General features: G+C 42.5%; 1 protein-coding gene across 3 annotated transcripts in view; it reads left to right on the top strand.

The window, feature by feature from the left end:
- The first annotated feature begins 8,805 nt into the window (after positions 1-8,805).
- LOC121576386 (serine/threonine-protein kinase WNK1) overlaps positions 8,806-22,940 on the top strand; it is a 67,137-nt gene continuing 53,002 nt past the window's right edge. For all 3 annotated transcript variants that reach the window (XM_041889481.2, XM_041889480.2, XM_041889479.2), the window contains exons 1-3: positions 8,806-8,926; positions 12,818-13,100; positions 13,245-14,014. In XM_041889481.2, the coding sequence (XP_041745415.2) occupies positions 13,256-14,014 (759 nt within the window). In that variant the 5' untranslated portion in view covers positions 8,806-8,926; positions 12,818-13,100; positions 13,245-13,255. The remainder of the gene's footprint in view (positions 8,927-12,817; positions 13,101-13,244; positions 14,015-22,940) is intronic.

Genomic DNA, 22,940 nt, shown 5'->3' with positions numbered 1-22,940 from the left:
AAAATATTTTCCTGTGGTGCCCCAAATTCCTAATTAGTTAATTGTTACATTATTAATTTAATCTAGTAACAATTAAACATAGTCATCACAATAATGAAAGTCACATCACGACACATACTTGGAGTTTTTCTATACAATTGTGACAACACTGTGAGGTAAGTGTTTATGTGAGGTTGCAGTATTCAGTGATGATCACTGGCCAGCCGTGGTGCCTACATTTCAGGCCATTTCGTCGAATGACCAGTGCCCACACATACAGTGGGGAAAAAAAGTATTTAGTCAGCCACCAATTGTGCAAGTTCTCCCACTTAAAAAGATGAGAGAGGCCTGTAATTGTCATCATAGGTACACGTCAACTATGACAGATAAATTGAGAATTTTTTTTCCAGAAAATCACATTGTAGGATTTTTTATGAATTTATTTGCAAATTATGGTGGAAAATAAGTATTTGGTCACCTACAAACAAGCAAGATTTCTGGCTCTCACAGACCTGTAACTTCTTCTTTAAGAGGCTCCTCTGTCCTCCACTCGTTACCTGTATTAATTGCACCTGTTTGAACTTGTTATCAGTATAAAAGACACCTGTCCACAACCTCAAAGAGTCACACTCCAAACTCCACTATGGCCAAGACCAAAGAGCTGTCAAAGGACACCAGAAACAAAATTGTAGACCTGCACCAGGCTGGGAAGACTGAATCTGCAATAGGTAAGCAGCTTGGTTTGAAGAAATCAACTGTGGGAGCAATTATTAGGAAATGCAAGACATACAAGACCACTGATAATCTCCCTCGATCTGGGGCTCCACGCAAGATCTCACCCTGTGGGGTCAAAATGATCACAAGAACGGTGAGCAAAAATCCCAGAACCACACGGGGGGACCTAGTGAATGACCTGCAGAGAGCTGGGACCAAAGTAACAAAGCCTACCATCAGTAACACACTACGCCGCCAGGGACTCAAATCCTGCAGTGCCAGACGTGTCCCCCTGCTTAAGCCAGTACATGTCCAGGCCCGTCTGAAGTTTGCTAGAGTGCATTTGGATGATCCAGAAGAGGATTGGAAGAATGTCATATGGTCAGATGAAACCAAAATATAACTTTTTTGGTAAAAACTCAACTCGTCGTGTTTGGAGGACAAAGAATGCTGAGTTGCATCCAAAGAACACCATACCTACTGTGATGCATGGGGGGTGTAAAGAAACATCATGCTTTGGGGCTGTTTTTCTGCAAAGGGACCAGGACGACTGATCTGTGTAAGGGAAAGAATGAATGGGGCCATGTATCGTGAGATTTTGAGTGAAAACCTCCTTCCATCAGCAAGGGCATTGAAGATGAAACGTGGCTGGGTCTTTCAGCATGACAATGATCCCAAACACACCGCCGGGCAACGAAGGAGTGGCTTCGTAAGAAGCATTTCAAGGTCCTGGAGTGGCCTAGCCAGTCTCCATATCTCAACCCCATAGAAAATCTTTGGAGGGAGTTGAAAGTCTGTGTTGCCCAGCGACAGCCCCAAAACATCACTGCTCTAGAGGAGATCTGCATGGAGGAATGGGCCAAAATACCAGCAACAGTGTGTGAAAACCTTATGAAGACTTACAGAAAATGTTTGACCTGTGTCATTGCCAACAAAGGGTATATAACAAAGTATTGAGAAACTTTTGTTATTGACCAAATACTTATTTTCCACCATAATTTGCAAATAAATTCATTAAAAATCCTACAATGTGATTTTCTGGAATTTTTTTCCTCATTTTGTCTGTCATAGTTGACGTGTACCTATGATGAAAATTACAGGCCTCTCTCATCTTTTTAAGTGGGAGAACTTGCACAATTGGTGGCTGACTAAATAAATTTTTTCCCCACTGTAGCAGTAGCTTATGTAGCCGTTGGTAGCCACTAGCCGGATGAATTTGGGGGAGTGCCCAGTTTTAAACTAGCTAGCAAACTGCTGTCGTTAGTGGGAAGGAGGTGGTTCTAGGCCTCGGGTGGCACGAGAGATTCAAGACCCGCCTAGTCTGTTAGAATCAACGCTGATGTGAAGAAAGTGGACTTTGATGATTTTATAGCAATGGTGATAAATGGCACTGCACAAATTGAAAAGAGGTCAAGACAGATTGACATCATTGTTTCTGCAGCTGAACTACATTGAACAAAAAGATCAACGTAACATGTAAAGTGTTGGTCCCATGTTTCATGAGCTGAAATACAAGATCCCAGAAATTTTCTGTCCGCACAAAAAGCGTATTTCTCTCAAATTTTGTGCACAAATGAGTTTATATCCCTGTTAATGAGCCAGAATAATCCATCCACCTGACAGGTGTGGCATATCAAGAAGCTGACTAAACAGCATGATCATTAGCCAGGTGCACGTTGTGCTGGGGACAATAAAAGACCACTTTAAAATGTACCGTTTTGTCAAACACCAGAATGCCACAGATGACTCATGTTTTGAGGGAGCGTGCAATTGGCATGCTGACAGCAGGAATGTCCACCATAGCTGTTGCCAGATAATTTAATGTTTTATTTTCTACCATAAGCCACCTCCAACTTTATTTAGAGAATTTGGCAGTACGTCCAACCGGCCTCACAACCGTAGACCACATGTAACCACACTAGCCCAGGACCTCCACATCTGGCTTCTTCACCTGTGGGACCATCTGAGACCAGCCACCCGGACAGCTGATGAAACTGTGGGTTTGCACAACCGAAGAATTTCTGCACAAACTGTCAGAAACCGTCTCAGGGAAGCTCATCCTCACCAGGGTCTTGACCTGACTGCAGTTTGGTGTCGTAACTGACTTCAGTGGAGAAGTGTGCTCTTCACGGCTGAATCCCGATTTCAACTGTACCGGGCAGATGGCAGACAACGTGTATGGAATTGTGTGGGCGAGCGGTTTGCTGATGTCAGTGTTGTGAATAAAGTGACCCATGGTGGCAGTGGGGTTATGGTATGTGCAGGCATAAGCTACAGACAACAAACACAATTGCATTTTATCGATTGCAATTTGAATGCACAGAGATACTGTGATGAGATCCTGAGGCCCATTGTCGTGCCAGTCATCCCTCGCCATAACCCCATGTTTCAGCATGATAATGCACGGCCCCATGTCGCAAGGATCTGTACACAATTCCTGGAAGCTGAAAATGTCCCAGTTCTTCCATGGCCTGCATACTCACCAGACATGTTACCCATTGAACATGTTTGGGATGCTCTGGATCGACATGTACGTCAGCGTGTTTCAGTTCCGTCAATATCCAGCAACTTTCACACACCCATTGAAGAGGAGCGGGACAACATTCCACAGGCCACAATCAACAGCCTGATCGACTCTATGCGAATGAGATGTGTCGCGCTGCATGAGGCAAAAGGTGGTCACACCAGATACTGACTGTTTTTCTGATCCACTCCCCTACCTTTTTTTTTAAAGGTATCTGTGACCAACCGATGCATATCTGTATTCCCAGTCATGTGAAATCCATAGATTAGGGCCTAATACATTTATTTCAATGGACTGATTTCCTTATATGAACTGTAACTCAGTAAAATCATTTAAATTGTTGCATATTGCATTTTATATTTTTGTTTAGTGTATTTCTTGGATTAAAAGTCTTAACATCTGAGGACAGGGGCGGACTGGGACCAAAAATCGGCCCAAGCATTTCTAACAACCTGCCCATTCTATTCCTTGAGACACCCACTCTGGCCCATTGTTTTCCTTGAGGCCCCCATTATTAGCCAGATAATAGTCATTTAGCGCAACAACAGAAAAAAAACAGACAGACCCACTTGGCTAAAAATGGACCAGCCCATCTGGCATTTCGGGCAACATCTGCCCCTGTCTGAGTAGCTACATAGAGTACTGACCAATGATTTAAATACAGTGCCTTCGTAAAGTATTCAGACCCCTTGACTTTTTCCACATTTTGTTAGGTTACAGCCTTATTATAAAATTGATTAAATAGTTTTTTCCCCTCACCAATCTACACACAATAACCCATAATGCCAAAACAAAAACTGTTTTTTTTAATTTTTTGGCTGATTTATCAACATCAACAAAAACTGGAAATATCCCATTTACGTAAGAATTCAGACCCTTTACTCAGTACTTTGTTGAAGCACCTTTGGCAGCGATTACAGCCTTGAGTCTTCTTAGGTATGACGCTACAAGCTTGGCACACCTGTACTTGGGGAGTTTCTCCCATTCTTCTCTGCAGATCCTCTCAAGCTTGTCAGGTTGGATGGGGAGCGTTGATTCACAGCTATTTTCAGGTCTCTCCAAAGATGTTCGATCGGGTTCAAGTGCGGGCTCTGGCTGGGACACTCAAGGACATTCAGAGACTTGTCCCGAAGCCACTCCTGCGTTGTCTTGGCTGTTTGCTTAGGGTCGTTGTCCTGTTGGAAGGTGAACCTTCGCCCCAGTCTGAGGTCCTGAGCGCTCTGGAGCAGATTTTCATCAAGGATCTCTCTGTACTTTGCTCCGTTCATCTTTGCCTCGATCCTGACTAGTCTCCTAGTCCCTGCCGCTGAAAAACATCCCCAAAGAGTTCAATCTTGGTTTCATCAGACCGGAGAATCTTGTTTCTCATGGTCTGGGAGTCTTTAGGTGCCTTTTGGCAAACTCCAAGCGGGCTGCCATGTGCCTTTTACTGAGGAGTGGCTTCCGTCTGGCCACTCTACCATAAAGGCCTCATTGGTGGAGTGCTGCAGAGATGGCTGTCCTTCTGGAAGTTTCTCCCATCTCCAGAGGAACTATAGAGCTCTGTCAGAGTGACCATCAGGTTCTTGGTCACCTCCCTGTCCAAGGCCCTTCTCCCCCGATTGCTCAGTTTGGCCTGGCGGCCAGCTCTAGGAAGAGTCTTGATGGTTCCAAATTTCTTCCATTTAAGAATGATTGAGGCCACTGTGTTCTTGGGGACCTTCAATGCTGCAGACATTTTTTGGTACACTTCCCCAGATCTGTGCCTCATCTCGGAGCTCTACGGACAATTCCTTCGTCCTCATGGCTTGGTTTTTGCTCTGACATGCACTGTCAGCTGAGACCTTATATAGACAGGTGTGCCTTTCCAAATGATATCCAATCAATGGAATTTACCACAGGTGGATTCTAATCAAGTTGTAAAAACATCTCAAGGATGATCAATGGAAACAGGATGCACCTGAGCTCAATTTTCAAGTCTCATAGCAAAGGGTCTGAATACTTATGTAAATAAGGTATTTCAGTAAAAAAAAAAAAACCTGCTTTCGCTTTGTCATTATGGGCTATTGTTCGTAGATTGCTGAGTAAAAAAACAAAAACATTTATCCATTTTAGAATAAGGCTGTAATGTACCTCAATTAAAAATGGATTAAATGTACTGTATGTTTTTTCTCACCCATCTACACACAATACCCCATAATAACAAAGTGAAAACATGTTTTTAGACATTTTTGCAAATGTATTGAAAATGAAATACAGAAATATCTTATTTACATAAGTAGAAATATCTAATTTACATACAGTACACCCGAGTCAATACTTTGTAGAAGCAACTTTGGCAGCGATTACAGCTTTGAGTCTTTCTGGGTTAGTCTCTTAAGAGCTTTCCACACCTGGATTGTGCAACATTAAACCATTATTATTTTCAAAATTCTTCAAGCTCTGTCAAATTGGTTGTTGATTATTGCTAGACAACCATTTTCAGGTCTTGTCATAGCTTTTCAAGTAGACTTAAGTCCGAACTGTAACTCGGCCACTCAGTAACATTCACTGTCTTCTTGGTAAGCAACTCCAGTGTAGATTTGGCCTTGTGTTTTAGGTTATTGTCCTGCTGAAAGGTGGTTACATCTCCCAGTGTCCGGTGGAAAGCAGACTGAACCAGGCTTTCCTCTAGGATTTTGCCTGTGCTTAGCTAAATTCCTTTTTTTTATATCCTGAAAAACTTCTCAGTCCTTAACAATTACAAGCATACCCATAACATGATGCAGCCAACACTATGCTTGAAAATATGGAGAGTGGTACTCAGTAATGTGTTGTATTGGATTTGCCCCAAGCATTACAGGACAAAAAGTTAATTGCTTTGCCACATTTTTTGCAGTATTACTTTAATGCCTTGTTGCAAACAGGATGCATGTATTGGAATATTTGTATTCTTTACAGGCTCCCTTCTTTTCACTCTGTCAATTAGGTTAGAATTGTGGAGTAACTACAATGTTGTTGATCCATCCCCAGTTTTCTCCTATCACAGCCATTAACTTTTTTTACTTTAACATTGGAAAACCTCCCTGGTCTTTATGGTTGAACCTGTGTTTGAAATTCACTGCTCGACTGAGGGACCTTACAGATAATTGTATGTGTGGGGTACAGAGATGAGGTAGTCATTCAAAAATCATGTTAAACACTATTATTGCACACAGAGTGAGTCCATGCAGCTGATTATGTGACTTGTTAAGCATATTTTTACTCCTGAACGTATTTTGTCTTGCCATAATGAAGGGGTTGAATACTTATTGACTGAAGACATTTCAGCTTTTAATTTTTTGTGTGTAGGCCAGTGACAAAATAAATCTACATGGATTCCATTTTAAATTCAGGCTGTAACACAACAAAATGTGGAAAAAGTAAAGGGGTCTGAATACTTTCTGAAGGCACTGTACATAATTGGTTCTGACTCGTGTGGTACCACCCTCTCAGGCCCCAGAGTCTGAGCAGGGGATTTGAGGTTTCAAATGACTGAAGAAGCGGGAATATATATATATATATATATTTTTCATTATTTCGTAGTTTGTGTGGAATAATGTTAATTTGATCTTTCCTGGAGACAGTGGAATTTACTTTTCTTTAGTGAATTTTTCACCCCTGTCCAGTTGGTGGCGACAATACACCTTTTTGAGTGTAGTTCGCCAATAAACCCAAAGAAGAAGAATCAACACTGGCGCTATATCCATTTTTACATTTTAGTCATTTATCCAGAGCAACTAGGGTTAAGTGCCTTGCTCAAGGGCACATTGACAGATTTTTCACCTAGTCGGCTTAGGGATTAGAACCAGCGACCTTTTGGTTACTGGCACTACGCTCTTAACCACTAAGCTACCTGCCGCCAGATAATTCTCCGGGGATAATACCATATATTGAGATGAATCAAATATGTATTCATTATATAATGATAGCTATCAATCCATAAATTGCTGTTCCTATATACGGTCTAGGTTTGTATTAAAGTTACCCAACAAAGTACCCAACAAAGTACCCCCCACAGAACGGTTTAGCCCAAATCGAACAGCAAGCTAGTTGAGGACTTGGACCTTTAAAATTACTCAAGCACATTAAGCTAACTAGACTGTTTTGGCTGAATGAAGAAACATGGCGTCTCACAGACAGCTGTGGGATAAGGAGACGCATACTTGGATGACGGAGGTGGAATGGAAGGAAAAAGAGAGGCAGAGGAAGTCTAAGAAAGAGGGGGAGGAAGATTTTGATCTTGAGTCTGTAAAAAATGGCGGGAAAAAAGGGAGAAGGTTTGTTAAAGAAGAATGGTAGGAAATGTAAGCAAAGTGAGCTGAAGACAGGAGGAGAAATGGAAGTGAATGAGGGTGAAGTATTGGAGGTGGTAGGTGTGGTGAAATACTCGGAGCCCGAGGCTTGCACAGAGGGTCAGGATAAAGAGGAGTCTGTGACAGTAGGAGTGAAGTTTTTGGAATAAGTGGACCCTTGCCCTTTTTCTAGTGGAATCGGTGAGGGTAACCAGAAGTGGTCTAGTGATAATTGTTTGTGTTTCTGTTGGTCAGAGGGAGAAGGCGCTCAGAGTTAAACAAATGGGGGAAAGACTTGTGAATTGTTTTGCTCTCAAGAAAAGGGCGTCATTGAAAGGAGTGATTACTGGGGTAGCAGTAAATGTAAAAGTGGACCAACAGAAGGGGAAGATTCCCGATGTTTGTGATGCTCGTCGTTTGGTGCGACGCAAACAGGGTGGTGAGAGTGGGGAAACAGAAGAGTCATTGTCTGTTCTTTTGAGTTTTGAAGTTGAGTCTTTGCATGACAAAGTGAAGTTAGGATATATAAGTTATCCTGTACGAGCTTATGTGCCGAATACATTATGATGTTACAGGTGTCAAATTTATGGGCATGTGGCAGCAGTGTGTATGAGGGAGGTTCCAAGGTGTGAGAAGTGTGCAGAAGGGCATGAGACAAAGGAATGTGTTGCATTGGGGAAAGTAGTGGTATGTGCTAATTGTAGGGGTGGCCATCAGAAATGTCCCGTGCGAGAGAAGCAGGTTGAGGTTTCCAGGGTAAGAGTAGTGAAGAAGTTGTCATATGCTGAGGCAGTGAAGAAAGTAGAGGAATATGGGTCAAGGGGGGGAGTGGTGAGAGTAGTAGATATGTACCAGTACGGAAGGATAACAAGTTATATATGTTTCAGTAAGATTGGATTTTCAGCGTTTATAGCAATGGTTATTAATTGTACTGCAGGGATGGAACATAAGTCGAAGAAAATTGAGGTTGTGGTGGCAGCTGCAGAGAGGTATTTGGGTGTGCGAGACTTGACATCAGAAGAGTTGCAGGGAGTGTTAAGTGGTGATGTCCCATCATTTCAGGTTGAGGGCATGAGGTAGGAATGAATATATTTAAATAGTGGAGAAGGGTGGTGTTAATTATTAATAGTATTTTTGAATTTGTGAGTGTAGTGTTAGATGGTAGGGTATTTCTTTATTTAATTTAATTTTCAAGCAAAATATAAGGGAGTTGTACTCCAGTCTAGTAGGTGGCGGTAATGCAACAAATTGGATGCCAACCGCCATTAAACCTCATTGAAGAAGAATCAACGCTGCCTGTCAGTGTTTGGAATTCTCCAGCCGGCTCCTTGCCAAGGACCATCTTGGGTAAACAAACGTCTCGGAGAGTTCTCACAGCTTGATGGCTACTTATGGATGGAAACTTGACCACATGACGGTAAATGAAACTACAGATCAACGTATTTCTATTAGTATTAGCTTACTATGGGGGAATCGCAGTTTTGGCAACGCGGAACTGTCATTCGTTCAATGAGGAAATGGGCAAACAAAGAACTCTCGCTCCAGCTACTGCTAGCCAAAGCTAATCAGACAGATTTCAAACAGTCAAGGGCCAAATCACATGTTTGTTTTTTCTTTGTATTGTTGTGTTTTGTGTTAGTTATCGCTTCGATTTCACGATAATGTAATTTGACAAACGTTATTCAATTGTTATTTACGAAGTTTGAGTAGCTATCAAGCGCCATTGTAGCTAGATAACTTAAAGTAGTTAGCTAACTATCACAGATATTTCCAAAGACCGAACAGTACGAAGATAGGCTAAAACTGCGTCTCCGATCACACTAGTAGGCGACGTCATGGCGACCTTGACTAGCTTCTTAGCTCATGCGTAGAAACACGTCATCGGGTCTAACGGTCGTCTCGCGCCGAACTGCGCAGGCCGTAAACTCAAAGGCACTCCTTCGATATAAAGTTGGTTTTGACGAAAATGAAAACGTGCCAGTTGGTCAATTTCACGAGGTTGGAGTAATAACATGTTAAACTACTTAAGACATTTTCTCGAATCTAGGTTGTGGTTTTAGATTTTGAGAAAATGAAAAACTAAGTAAGAATTTTTCACTTCTCTCATTGACTTCTCAAACCCCGGCCTGGTCTGATTGTTCTGTTTCTCAAGCATTCCCGGAGGTCTCGCAATGTTGTGCCTTTGGGTTTAGAAACTTTGATATTTCTGTTAATGTATCACACATTTTTACGTTAGCTAATAATGCTAGCTAGTTAACTGCGCAGTCGCCATGGAATGATGGTGAGCTAGCTAACGTTTGTCCAAAGACTATACAGTATGAATATAGGTTAACTGCTTCTCCAATAAATCCCCAATCACATCTGTTGGCGACGTTGGCTAGCTAAACTCATGCATATAAACGAGTGTAACGGTCGTCTCGCACCGAACTGCGCATGTGCAGGCTGTCAACTCAAAGGCACTCCTTCAATATCGAGGTTGGAATAATATGTTAAACTACTGAAGACGTTGGCGCTAATCTAGGTTGTTACTTTAGATTTCGAGAATTAACATCTAAGGAAGAATCTTAAACTTCTCTCATTGATTTATCAAACTCCAAACCCAGGTCTGGTCTGTTTCGCAAGAGTTCCAGGAAGTCTTGGGATGTTGCGCCTCTAGGTTTCGAAATTCTGTGGTTTGGGCATTTAGTATATTTGGTCGCGAATGTTATCTATCTAGCTAGAAAATGTAAATGTGTTTACGTCAACCATTTTACATTGATAACTGACTCATCAATGTCAAAATGTTGTTAAGTGTAGCATATGCACATAGGTTGTGCTGAATTTAATCACATTATTTTCTCTGCAAAGCTCAGAAATTAACCCGTCTAGGTCTAAGCCCTTAGATCGCAATATCTACTAAGCTAGCAAATATAATTGTTTTAAGATGGTCATATAATGAATAATTTAGCCATTGGATTTTAGGACCCTTGTAGGTATAACAAAAACATATGCTGAACAAAAATAAAAACGCAACGTGTTTGTCCCATATTTCATGAGCTGAAATAAAAGATCCCAGAAATGTTCCATACACACAAAAATATTATTATTCTAATTTTGTGCACACATTTGTTTGCATCCCTGTTAGTGAGCATTTCTCCTTTGCCAAGATAATCCATCCACCTGACAGGTGTGGCATATCAAGAAGCTGATTAAATAGCATGATCACAGGTGCACGTTGAGCTGGGGACTATAAAATACCACTCTAAAATGTGCAGTTTTGTCACACAACACAATGCCACAGATGTCTCATGTTTTGAGGGAGTGTGCAATTGGCAAGCTGACTGCAGGAATGTCCACCAGAGCTGTTGCCAGAGAATTTAATGTAAATTTTTCTACCATAAGCTGCCTCCAAAGTTGTTTTTAGAGAATTTGGCAGCATGTCCAACCTCCTCACAAGTGCAGACCACGTGTATGGCATCGTGTGGGCGAGCTGTTTGCTGATGTCAACGTTGTGAACAGAGTGCCCCATGGTGGCGGTAGGGTTATGGTATGGGCAGGCATACGCTACGGACAATGAACACAATTGCATTTTATCGATGGCAATTTGAATGCACAGAGATACCGTGGTGAGATCCTGAGGCCCATTGTCGTGCCATTCATCCGCCACCATCACCTCATGCATGATAATGCACAGCCCCATGTTGCAAGGATCTGTACACAATTCCTGGAAGCGGAACATTTCCCAGTTCTTCCATGGCCTGGATACTCAGCAGACATGTCACACCATTGAGCATGTTTGGGATGCTCTGGATCGACGTGTACAACAGGGTGTTCCAGTTCCCGCCAATATCCAGCAACTTCGCACAGCCATTGAAGAGGAGTGGGACAACATTCCACAGGCCACAATCAACAGCCTGATCAACTCTATGTGAAGGAGATGTATCGCGTTGCATGAGGCAAATGGTGGCCACACCAGATACTGGCTGGTTTTCTTTATCCACTGACTGGTTTTCTGTTGGTCACAAGGTATCTGTGACCAACAGATGCATATCTGTATTCCCAGTGAAATCCATAGATTAGGGCCTAAATAATTTATTTCAATTGACAGATTTTCCTTATATGAACTGTAACTCTTTGAAGTTGTTGCATGTTGCGTTTATATTTTTGTTCACTATATTTACAAAATAATTGATTAAACATTGAATTTGGCCTTTATTGCTATAGCTATAGAAATGCATTGAATAACACATTCATAAATGACAAAGCAGAAAGTAAATAAATAATAAGTGTGACTTATATCTGAGAGAAAATAAAAATATAGACCCATGTTTGGGAACGTTATATTTGGCACATTTTACCCCCTATGCACTTTTTGCAATTTTTAAAGCCCGTTACTGGGTTACCTCCAGATGACTCTCCTGAAGCTTGTGTGCGTCTTAGAGCAGAACAACTGACACCTTTGTGTTTGTGAGAGTCTTCCTTTTCGATAGTGGTTTGTTGCTCAAACGGTTCGGTCTGGACAGTCGGTTTTGTGAGATGACTTCTTCAAAATGAGGAAGTCAGTGACAGAGTTGAGATGACTGCTGTAAAGCTTGTGGTTGTCGTAGAGCCAAACAACCGACACTGTCACATATTAGTTTGTAGCTCAGACATTTCGGGTTTTACAGACGATTTCGTGATGATTTTCTTGCCCGGATCCTCTCGTGTAGAAAAGGCCCGCTTTCACAAGCCCCCGTGTTATGGAATAGGCGCAAAGCTATTCAATATTCAAAATGACGTCATCGTGTGACGCACAGGTGCGTCAATCGACTCTAGGGTGTTTAATCAATGTGGTTTAGACCCATAACAGTGTGACATAACTAGGACCGAGAGGGTTGCGTAAAACCTTGTAGTATTTGAACGCTGCCTTTGGGTCTGCGTTGAATGCAGTTGACTACAACTTACAAGCTAGTGAAGCTACTGTCGTATTATGATATTTAGTTACCTAGTTGATTCACTGTTACACTGCTGTGTACTGTAAAGCTTGAGATAACTGTCTGCCGCTTGACCACCACTACAAGGTAGCTACAGATATTCTTGTTGATATATAAATACTGACTCTTGACAGTAGGCTACATTCACTCTAATGTACTGCTTCTTAACAACTTTTTTTAAATGGGTATTCCTCAACTCTCTCTTTGCACTCATTGATGGAATTTTGCCTGATAAATCAGGAATTCCAGATTTTCTGAGCAAACCCTCCTCTCACCTGCCCATAAACCAGTTTTCCCTTTTCCCCCTGAATTTTGTTATACTGATCTAATCTCTCACTGCTTCTTTCCCCCTGCAGTGACACTGGATCTCAGCTGGCAGTGTGTTGCTTGCAGTGAAGCTTGGTGCCTGGAGCAGAGTCTAGCTCTTTCCCCCTCCCTGGTGGCTCCTTATGCTGGATCTCGGCTGTACCTGGGGTCTTGCAGCATGGATGGTGTGGATCTAAAGAGTCTCGTGTATCAGCATCAGCTTTCCCTGTTCCGTGACAGTGTTCTGTTCGTTTCCATTTACAAAAGAACACCCTCCATCCAGACACTCAGCCCTGTACACCTGCTGACTGTTTTTAAGCAACAAGCACACAGGTAGGAATAGGAGAGCGAGATCTGCAAAACAAGCTCCTGTTTAGTTGCAGTCTGATTTGACTTTTTTTTTGACCAGATAGATTTGTTTAATTCCAAAGCCTGTATGGAGGAAGTTTGACTTCTCTTTTCTCTGTTGAATTGTAGTGGGTGGTGGGATGTCGGAAAAGCCCAACGACAAGATGGTGAAGTTCCTGGCTCCCCTTTCCAAGAGCGGTAATTGCAACGTAAACAACGGATCTGGCTCGGACTCACTTGTTGGTGAAAAGATGGTAGTGGAGGTGAGGCACCGCCACCACACAATGGAGCGCGACCGTTGCACCGCCGAATATCGACCATTCTTCCGCCGCAGCGTCATCAGCGACTCCAACGCCACCGCCCTTGACCTCCCCTTACCCAATACAATCCCTGTCCTCGCGCCCCTTGTACCCCCCGTGCAAGATGTTGTGCCCCGTCCCGCCGGTGCACCCCCCACCCCAAGACCTGCACCCCGTGTGACTGTGACGGAGGAATCAGCTGAGAGCGAAGGAGGAGAAGTGAAGGTAGATGTGTCTGTAGAGCAGAAGGCTGCCATAGTACAAGATATCTGTGATGGGGAAGCAGTGGTGGCTCAGCCAGCAAACAGTCTAGCTGCCCAACTGCCAAACCAAACGACAGAACCTGATCCTGGGAGTGGGAGTGGGAGTGAGGTGAAGGGGGAGGAAGAGAAGGAGAAAGCCCGGGTGGAGGCTGAACAGAGAGAGGCCGAGAAGAAGGTGCAGGATGACATCGAGGAAGCAGAGACGAAAGCGGTGGGAACATCGCCGGATGGGCGTTTCCTGAAGTTTGACATTGAGATTGGACGTGGTTCCTTCAAGACGGTCTACAAGGGCCTGGACACAGAGACCACAGTGGAGGTGGCATGGTGCGAGCTGCAGGTAAGAGCATGGGCTGCATCTCAATACTATCTATTTAACAAACTTGTATCCTCAAATCCCTCCCTTCATGACTACTGATATGAAAGAGCATCACTGATAACCCCAGTGATTACAAAATTGACAAGTTACAAAAATAATTATTTTCATTCCTAGTCAGACCCATACAAAACCTGTTATGTCACTCATAACCTACAAAATCTGTGAGAAGAATATACTAGTATCATCTTGACAAGGAGGCATAGGCCCATAAGTCTACCTATCTTTCCTTCCTGTGACTGTGGTACTGTCATGCGGTCTGAGTCACATTCGGGGCATTTGGACATTGTAACTGTGAGTGTCACCGGTTAAACACCTGAGGGTGTGTCAGTCATCCCAGCGTGTCCCTTCACATTGCACTGCTCTGGTGTTGCAAATCCAGTGAACACTGGAACATTTGCAGGGCTCCAGACTAACATTTTCCCCTGGTGTCACTGGTTCCACTAAGTTTTAGAGTTGGTGGCACCAGCCCAGGATTTGGTTGCACCAACAAAACAAATTGCGGCGTCACACAATAGAAAAATTAGTAGCATCTTAAAAAGTAATTCACAGTGCTTTATTAAAAAGGGTAAGACTACTGAGATTGTATTCAAGAAATAAGTTGTTTTCATGTTGTGATTTAAAGTATTTTAATTTGCATCCTAATCCAGTGATTGTCATGCATTTTGGGTTGACAATTAGGCTGTTTATATTCTACTGTTAAAATAGAGCTCCAGCATTTTCAGAATTGCATTTTTTCAGTAGAGATTAATTTGCATGCAACTTTATGTGCACTAATATCATAGGCTAATTTATTTGGGGGTAATTCACCAACTGAGTAAGTGGAAACTAAAAACACATGAGCTAGATCGCTAACTCTAAATATAATACCCACTGCTAGTAGCCATCTATTAATAAATGTAATATCCCCAAACTTTGCAGTTGTAGCCTACCACCCAATGAGGCCTATGCAATCGCAATGGCCAATGCGCATTCCGTATCTCAAAGCCATATCAAATATCTCAGTTGTAAAATAGTTGCTAATAATCCTCCTGATATTAATTTAGTACACTAGTGCAATCCCCTTTGTTGTTCCGAACCCTCACCTTTGAGTTCCTGGTATTTCCTCGGAGATCTAGCCCGTTGCCAATAGCAATGTTACAGAGCTGACTAGGGCCGAGACGATACCAGTATCGTGATACTCGTTAGTGTCGTGGCAAGGAAACAAAACACGAAGTGGATTTAACTTCTTTAGGAAAACAAACATTGTTGTCATCCAGAGTCACATTTATTTATTTTCCAAGCTATAGCACACTATTTTACATACAGCAGGTTTTTAAACGTCCAAAGACTTTGGTCTGCTTCGTGTTTTCATTTTTGCCATGGAAAAAATATTGTGATACTGGTATCGTCCCTGCCCTAGAGATGACAATATATTTTCCATCAGGATGGACCACCTCCTGAATATAAGGGTCATCTTCATTAGTGCACAATGCAGCAAAGCTTTTTGAAATGGAATATGACAATCTGTTCTTATTGATCTGTTTCTAAATTGTTTCGTACCTAACTACATGGGTCCATGCCACCACAACACCGGTGACTGTTTGCGTTCCAGCAGACTGTTTTCGTGGCCCACGGCCAGAGTGATTTCCTCCCTGATTCAGTCTCCTGAGTCACAACCACAGCTGTTTCCCCTTTAAGAGACGGGGTCACCTTTTCCCTTTTAATTGTTTGGATTCTTTCTGGTCAGAGGAAGGGCTCTAGAGTGGCCCCACACTTCCTCATTTTGTGATGTTTTTAAAATATATTAAGAATGTGTCCTTCCTCATTGTGGTATTGGTATGACTAGTGTTTCGCAATATGTTTCTCCTTTATTCGTACACAGAGCTGTGTTGCGTGTTTTGTCTTGAAAGTCATGATGTAGTTAAATTACAACTTCAAGTTGAACTTAAAGAAAATATTTGCATGTGTATATTGATTGCTTGTAAAAGCGTTATTTATTTACGAAGTGTTGACCTGGCTCTGGGCCTTAGTTAAACAGATCTACTGAATACTAGGGATGTGCATCTTTCCCTTTCAAGATGATTTGATATGCATCCAGATACATGGGCTCCGATATGTTTTAGTTTGAAACGATTAGTGCGATTCGGTTTGATCTGAGGATAGAATCAATTCGGTTCAATATGATTCGATGCATTAACATTGTTGCATAAACACATTCATTTTCCATTCTAAATTAAAATCTGCTGCTGATGGAGCTCATGAGCTGGGCCTCTCTTAGCTGGATCTTTCTGAGCTGACTTCTGTGTGTGTGTGTGTGTGTGTGTGTAAATGATGCATATGTCTATGGTGTGTGTAGACACCTGAGCTGAGCCATAAGGGAAACTGGGCTTCTACCACTCCAATATCAGTTCGGGGGGGGGCAATGTTTTGATCTGAAATCATCATCACCCACAAATTAATTTGTTATTTTTGCTGATTTAAAATGGTTAGCTAGTAATGTGTCTATTTATCGCATTAATGCAGAATAAATAAAAATAAAAGAATAATATCTAAAATACTTATTGTAATTTCTGCTCGGCATAAGACTCATTTTGTGCTTCAGTTGCACTTCTCCACTTGGATGAGAATTCACGAAGGCTGGTTATGAAATTATCAACTTTACCCTGTATATCAAAAAATGACCATATACAGAGCATTTGGAAAGTTTTCAGACTGCTTGACTTTTTCCACATTTTGTTACATTACAGCCTTATTCTAAAATGGATTGAATTGTTTTTTCCTCCTCAATCTACACCCATAATGACAAAGCAAAAACAGGTTTTTAGACATTTTTCCAAATTTAGAAAAAAATTAAAACAGAAATATTACATTTTACGTAAGTATTCAGACCCTTTACCCTACTTTGTTGAAGCACCTTTTGGCAGCGATTACAGCCTGGAGTCTTCTTGGGTATGACGCTACAAGCTTGGCACACCTGTATTTGGCGAGTTTCTCCCCTTCTTTTCTGCAGATCCTCTCAAGCTCTGTCAGGTTGGATGTGGAGCGTTGCTGCACAGCTATTTTCAGGTCTCTCCAGAGATGTTCGATCGGGTTCAAGTCCGGGCTCTGGCTGGGCCACTCAAGGACATCCACTCATGCGTTATCTTGGCTGTTTGCTTAGGGTCGTTGTCCTGTTGGAAGGTGAACCTTCACCCCAGCCTGAGGTCCTGAGCGCTCTGGAGCAGGTTTTCCTCAAGGATCTCTCTGTACTTTGCTCCGTTCAGCTTTCCCTCAATCCTGACTAGTCTACCAGCCCCTGCCGCTGAAAAACATCCCCACAGCATGATGCTGCCTCCACCATGCTTCACAGTAGGGATGGTGCCAGGTTTCCTCCAGACATGATGCTTGACATTCAGGCCAAAGAGTTCAATCTTGGTTTAATCAGACCAGAGAATCTTACTTCTCATGGTCTGAGAGTATTTAGGTGCCTTTTGGCAAACTCCAAGCGGGCTGTCATGTGCCTTTTACTGAGGAGTGGCTTCAGTCTGGCCACTCTACCATAAAGGCCTGATTGGTGGAGTGCTGCTGAGATGGTTGTCCTTCTGGAAGGTTCTCCAAATGTTCTAAAAACCTGTTTTTGCTTGGTCATTATGGGGTATTGTGTGTAAATTGAAGATAATTGTTTTTATTTCATCCATTTTAGAATAAGGCTGTAATGTAACGATGTGGAAAAAGTCAAGGGGTCTGAATACTTTCCGAATGCACTCTTTTTATATTGACACTCTGAGCCTGTCATAACCATCACAGACCCCACACAACACACACACACCAAGAACGTGGAGATACTGCTAACACAGCCCTTCCCCCTCGCTCAGCTCAGAGCGAGAATCCCGCACATGCCCCTGAGCTCATTGCTTTTGTGAATTTAAAATGGGTCAGATTCCTGACTGATGAATTTCTAATCTGCTGTGTGAAGTGCAGCAGGCTGGCCTGCCAAGGCCTGTTTCTACCCCTCTACTCCCCCCTTCAGCCCTCTATCTATCCATCCATCCTCTATCCCCTCCTCCCCCTTCCACTTAGTCCCTTCTCTCTCCCCTTCCACACTCAATCCCCCCTCTTCTCCCTCCATTCTTCAGAGATGATGCTGACACTGGCATGTGACTAATATATCCCCAGGATTCAGACATGAAGCGTATAACCGATCAAGCTGCACATTTATTTTCTATTGCCTCAGGATATATTATTGCAGTTTCTTTCTTTTATGCTCCCTCTAACTTTACATGTCAAACCTTTGTCACAAACATGCGAGGGTGCGTGCTACGTCACTGCTTATAACTATAAGTTAACTACCTAAAATTTGCCAAATGATCTCCAGCTCAGGGCTCCAGCTATGCATTTGGTTTGCTAGCTTGCAAGATCAAGCTTCTTTTTTGTTACAGCAGAGATATGTTTTGGAAGAAATGGTGCCTATTGTGTGCACTGCTAGAATTAAGTAAACCCTGGTATGGTACAGGAACGGTATGAAGTTACAAAAGTCTGAATACCGCCCAACCCTAGTAGGCACTACGCTGGGAGGAGCTGAAATCCCCTCTCACATGGTTGTTAAAGCTGTCCCATGATCAGTAAAACTATAGCCAGGGGCGGCCTGTTCAATAGGGCGATATGGGCGACGCACTGCCAAACGGGAAAAGGAAGGGATTTTTTTCCTAATCAATTATATCACGGCAACAGTAGTTATCAGTGTTGTAATCTATACGTCTGATCTGCCACAGTGCCACACTGCCACTAAATGTCGAATCAGGCTAAAGTCGTGCTTCAAATGGCTCCCCCTTTTGGGGCGATTTCAGTCAGGTTGAAAATCGCCCAGAAGTCTGTAATAGACTCCCATGTAAAATCTATTTTTTTCAAATTTCAGAGCCTTCAATACAATCTCAATGGGTGTCTGTGGGCTTGCACTTACGCTTTCGTCATACGTTACGTAACCATGAACGTAACTGAGAAAAGAGTGGATTGTTTGAAAGAAGTTCCTTTTTGTCGCGAACAAATGGAGATAAATTGGCAACGAAACAATTAGGACCTACCAGACCAAATTTAATAATTCAACAGGTTTCTACTAAAGGCGGAAAGTCCTACACCCGAGGATTTTCCAAAAAATTGGTACCGAACGAAAAAAGACATTGCCACTCACTCAACTGGATGACGAGGGATACAGGCTAGCTGTCCGCCGCCACAACGATGAGGTTAGTGTTGATAATCACAAGTTTACTGGATGTGGATATGGTGTAATAAAGGCAGTTTATTCAGAGGTAAATATATCTGGAATCGCGTTCACGGACCCGTTCGTCAAACTCTTAGGGAGCTATAAATTAAGCCCCATTACTTACCATATCAGATAAGAGAAATTGCTGCAGCTACATATATTTTACATCCTGGCCCTACATAGTTCACTATTTGCATCACTTACCAAAATATTACATGTGGTCATATATGCTTGGAAAGTGGAGATGCCATAGAACGTCAAAAAAGTAAACATTGCTGGAGACACATTGCCGTTTTGGAGAAGACATCGCGTTTGCTAGCGAAGAGATTTGTTGTGGCAAATGAACTTGGGCTGGGAATTGCCAGGAACCTCACGATAAGATATATGCATCAGCATTGCGAGTCTCATGATTCTATACGTATTGCGATTCGATACTGTGATTTTATTGCGCACCATATGTCTGTTGCAGAGGGATCAGAAAGCCATGAGAACGAGTTTTGATCAGTCATGGAAATAAAAGTGCTGAAAACAAATTTGCTCCCAATGTGAAAAGATTGAGAACAAGCTATGAAGGAACAATAATGGTGTTTTGGTGCAGGTACAGCCAACTAGCGCTAAAATATTGCGATATTGTCAATACAGTATATCGTAAAGTATCACTATGTAACTCGATTTCTTTCACCCCAATCCCTCAAATTAACGGTAAATAACTGAATTGTTTGCCCCACATTTAGCTAAGATGATTAGCTAGCCAGCTAAAATGTTTTATTTAGTTAGCAGTCGCATCTACAATAGTTTACTGTCAATAACATGTCTCCAAAAATGACGTGGTGTCTCCAATTGTGTTGACATTTTACAATTGCAATGCGCATCCATGAGTATCCACTTTCTGTAGCTCAGCTGGTAGAGCATGGTGCTTGTAACGCCAAGGTAGTGGGTTCGATCCCCGGGACCACCCATACACAAAAATGTATGCACGCATGACTGTAAGTCGCTTTGGATAAAAGCGTCTGCTAAATGGCATATTATTATTATTATTATTATTATTATTATTATTATTATCTGAAGAGAGCCCCGAAACATTGTGTGCAGACATTTTATGCAATAAATGAAGTAGGTTCAATCTAGTAGTTCTGATCTTCTGATTGGTCCTGATGAGTTGGGCGAGGTCCCCTGCAGGCTACTGTCACTGTTGCATTGGCTCTGAGTCGGGTTCTCTGTCTTCAAATGTTCAGCCTAAGAGAGGGGATTTTTGTGTGTGTGTGTGTGTGTGTGTGTGTTTAACAGTGATGATGTGTGTGTGTGTGTGTGTGTGTTTAACAGTGATGATGTGTGTGTGTGTGTGTTTGTGTGTGTGTGTGTGTCCTCAGAGCAAGAACTCGTGAGTTGGAAGAACTGAGAGGCCTATGGCGTGGGTGTTGTCCTTGGCCACCTGCTGACAAGGCTGACAAGATAGGACCCTTTTGTCCATTGTTATTGGATAGGAACAGAACTTATAACCAGCTCCTGACCTAAATAGATCTTAGCACAACATTTTACTCAACATATCATATTCCATATTCACTATAACAAATATATTTACTACGACATTAGCAAGAACCGCCACATCCTCAGCCGGCTAATCCAGTGTGTGAAGTTTTGCGGAGTGTTTGAGTTAGCTTTGCGAGGCAAAGATGAAACTGAGGGCTCCACCAACCCTGGTAAGCCAACACTTTTGAGATCAGTCAATAAATGCTTCTGGTATTGACTTATATGCTGCCCCTGTCTTCATGTTGTTGCTGGACATATCTTTTTTTAAATGTGTGTAGGTCACCTAAATCATCAGAAAAATTGCCCCTCCTGAGAATTTTTTCAGGAGCCGCCACTGACTATAGCACAAGGCTTTATTCCCCAGACATAGGCTAGGTTATACACCACCCACCCCAACCCCATGTACACCGAGGCCCATCTCTTCCCTTCCAGCCTAGACTAGACCAGACAGGCTTTCCAGCCTCCCAGCTCCAGACAGAGCGGGTGTGTGAAGACGGGTCAAGAGGACAGGCATCACCAGGGCTCTATAAAGTGCTCCTAGATATTGTGCTGTGCTACCTGACATTTTATTTTGGGAGCACCAGTGCCGGAGCTCCCAGATAATAATTGTTGTAATGATAGACTTCACTGTGCAATTATTTTGGAGTGCCCTAGAGATAAAAGCAAGCGCAGATTCTTTAATGTTGTAAAGAATGCATCAGCGATTTGTATTTCTTGTAACTTTCTGAAGATGAATGCCTGTCTACCACTTTGTAGCCAGATAGCGATGCCGAAACAGTCATTTCCCATATCTGCAAAGTACTCTAAATGTACACTACAGGTCAAAAGTTTTAGAACACCTACTCATTCAAGGGTTTTTCTTTATTTTTACTATTTTCTACATTGTAAAATAATAGGGAAGACATCAAAACTATGAAATAACACATATGGAATCATGTAGTAACCATTACATAAAAAATAAACGAAATATATTTTATATTCTTCAAATAGCCACCCTTTGCCTTGATGACAGCTTTGCACGCTCTTGGAATTCTCAACCAGCTTCACCTAGAATGCTTTTCCAACAGTCTTGAAGGAGTTCCCACATATGCTGAGCACTTGTTGGCTGCTTTTCCTTCACTCTGCGGTCCAACTCATCCCAAACCATCTCAATTTGGTTGAGGTCGGGGGATTGTGGAGGCCAGGTCATCTGATGCAGCACTCCAGCACTCTCCTTCTTGGTAAAATAGCCCTTACACAGCCTGGAGGTGTGTTGGGTCATTGTCCTGTTGAAAAACGAATGATAGTCCCACTAAGCCCAAACCAGATGGGATGGCGTATCGCTGCAGAATGCTGTGGTAGCCATGCTGGTTAAGTGTGCCTTGAATTCTAAATAAATCACAGACAGTGTCACCAGCAAAGCACCCCCACACCATAACACCTCCTCCTCCATGCTTTACGGTGGGAAATACACATGCGGAGATCATCAGTTCACCCACACCGCGTCTCACAAAGTCACAGCGGTTGGAACCAAAAATCTCAAATTTGGACTCCAGACCAAAGGACACATTTCCACCGGTCCAATGTCCATTGCTCGTGTTTCTTGGCCCAAGCAGGTCTCTTCTTCTTATTGGTGTCCTTTTAGTAGTGGTTTCTTTGCAGCAATTTGACCATGAAGGCCTGATTCACACAGTCCCCTCTGAACAGTTGATGTTGAGATGCGTCTGTTACTTGAACTCTGTGAAGCATTTATTTAGACTGCAATTTCTGAGGCTGGTAACTCTAATGAACTTATCCTCTGCAGCAGAGGTAACTCTGGGTCTTCCATTCCTGTGGCGGTCCTCATGAGAGCCAGTATCATCATAGCGCTTGGCGGTTTTTGCGACTGCACTTGAAGAAACTTTCAAAGTTCTTGAAATGTTCCGTATTGACTGACCTTCATGTCTAAAGTAATGATGGACTGCTGTTTCTCTTTGCTTATTTGAGCTGTTCTTGCCATAATATGGACTTGGTATTTTACCAAATAGGGCTATCTTCTGTATACCCCCCCCCACCTTGTCACAACACAACTGATTGGCTCAAACGCATTAAGAAGGAAAGAAATTCCACAAATTACATTTTTAGAAGGCACACCTGTAAATTTAAATGCCTTCCAGGTGA

This window comes from Coregonus clupeaformis, chromosome 11 (assembly GCF_020615455.1).
Source record: "Coregonus clupeaformis isolate EN_2021a chromosome 11, ASM2061545v1, whole genome shotgun sequence".
Classification (NCBI taxonomy): Eukaryota; Metazoa; Chordata; class Actinopteri; order Salmoniformes; family Salmonidae; genus Coregonus; species Coregonus clupeaformis.
This window is presented reverse-complemented; position numbering and strand designations above follow the sequence as displayed.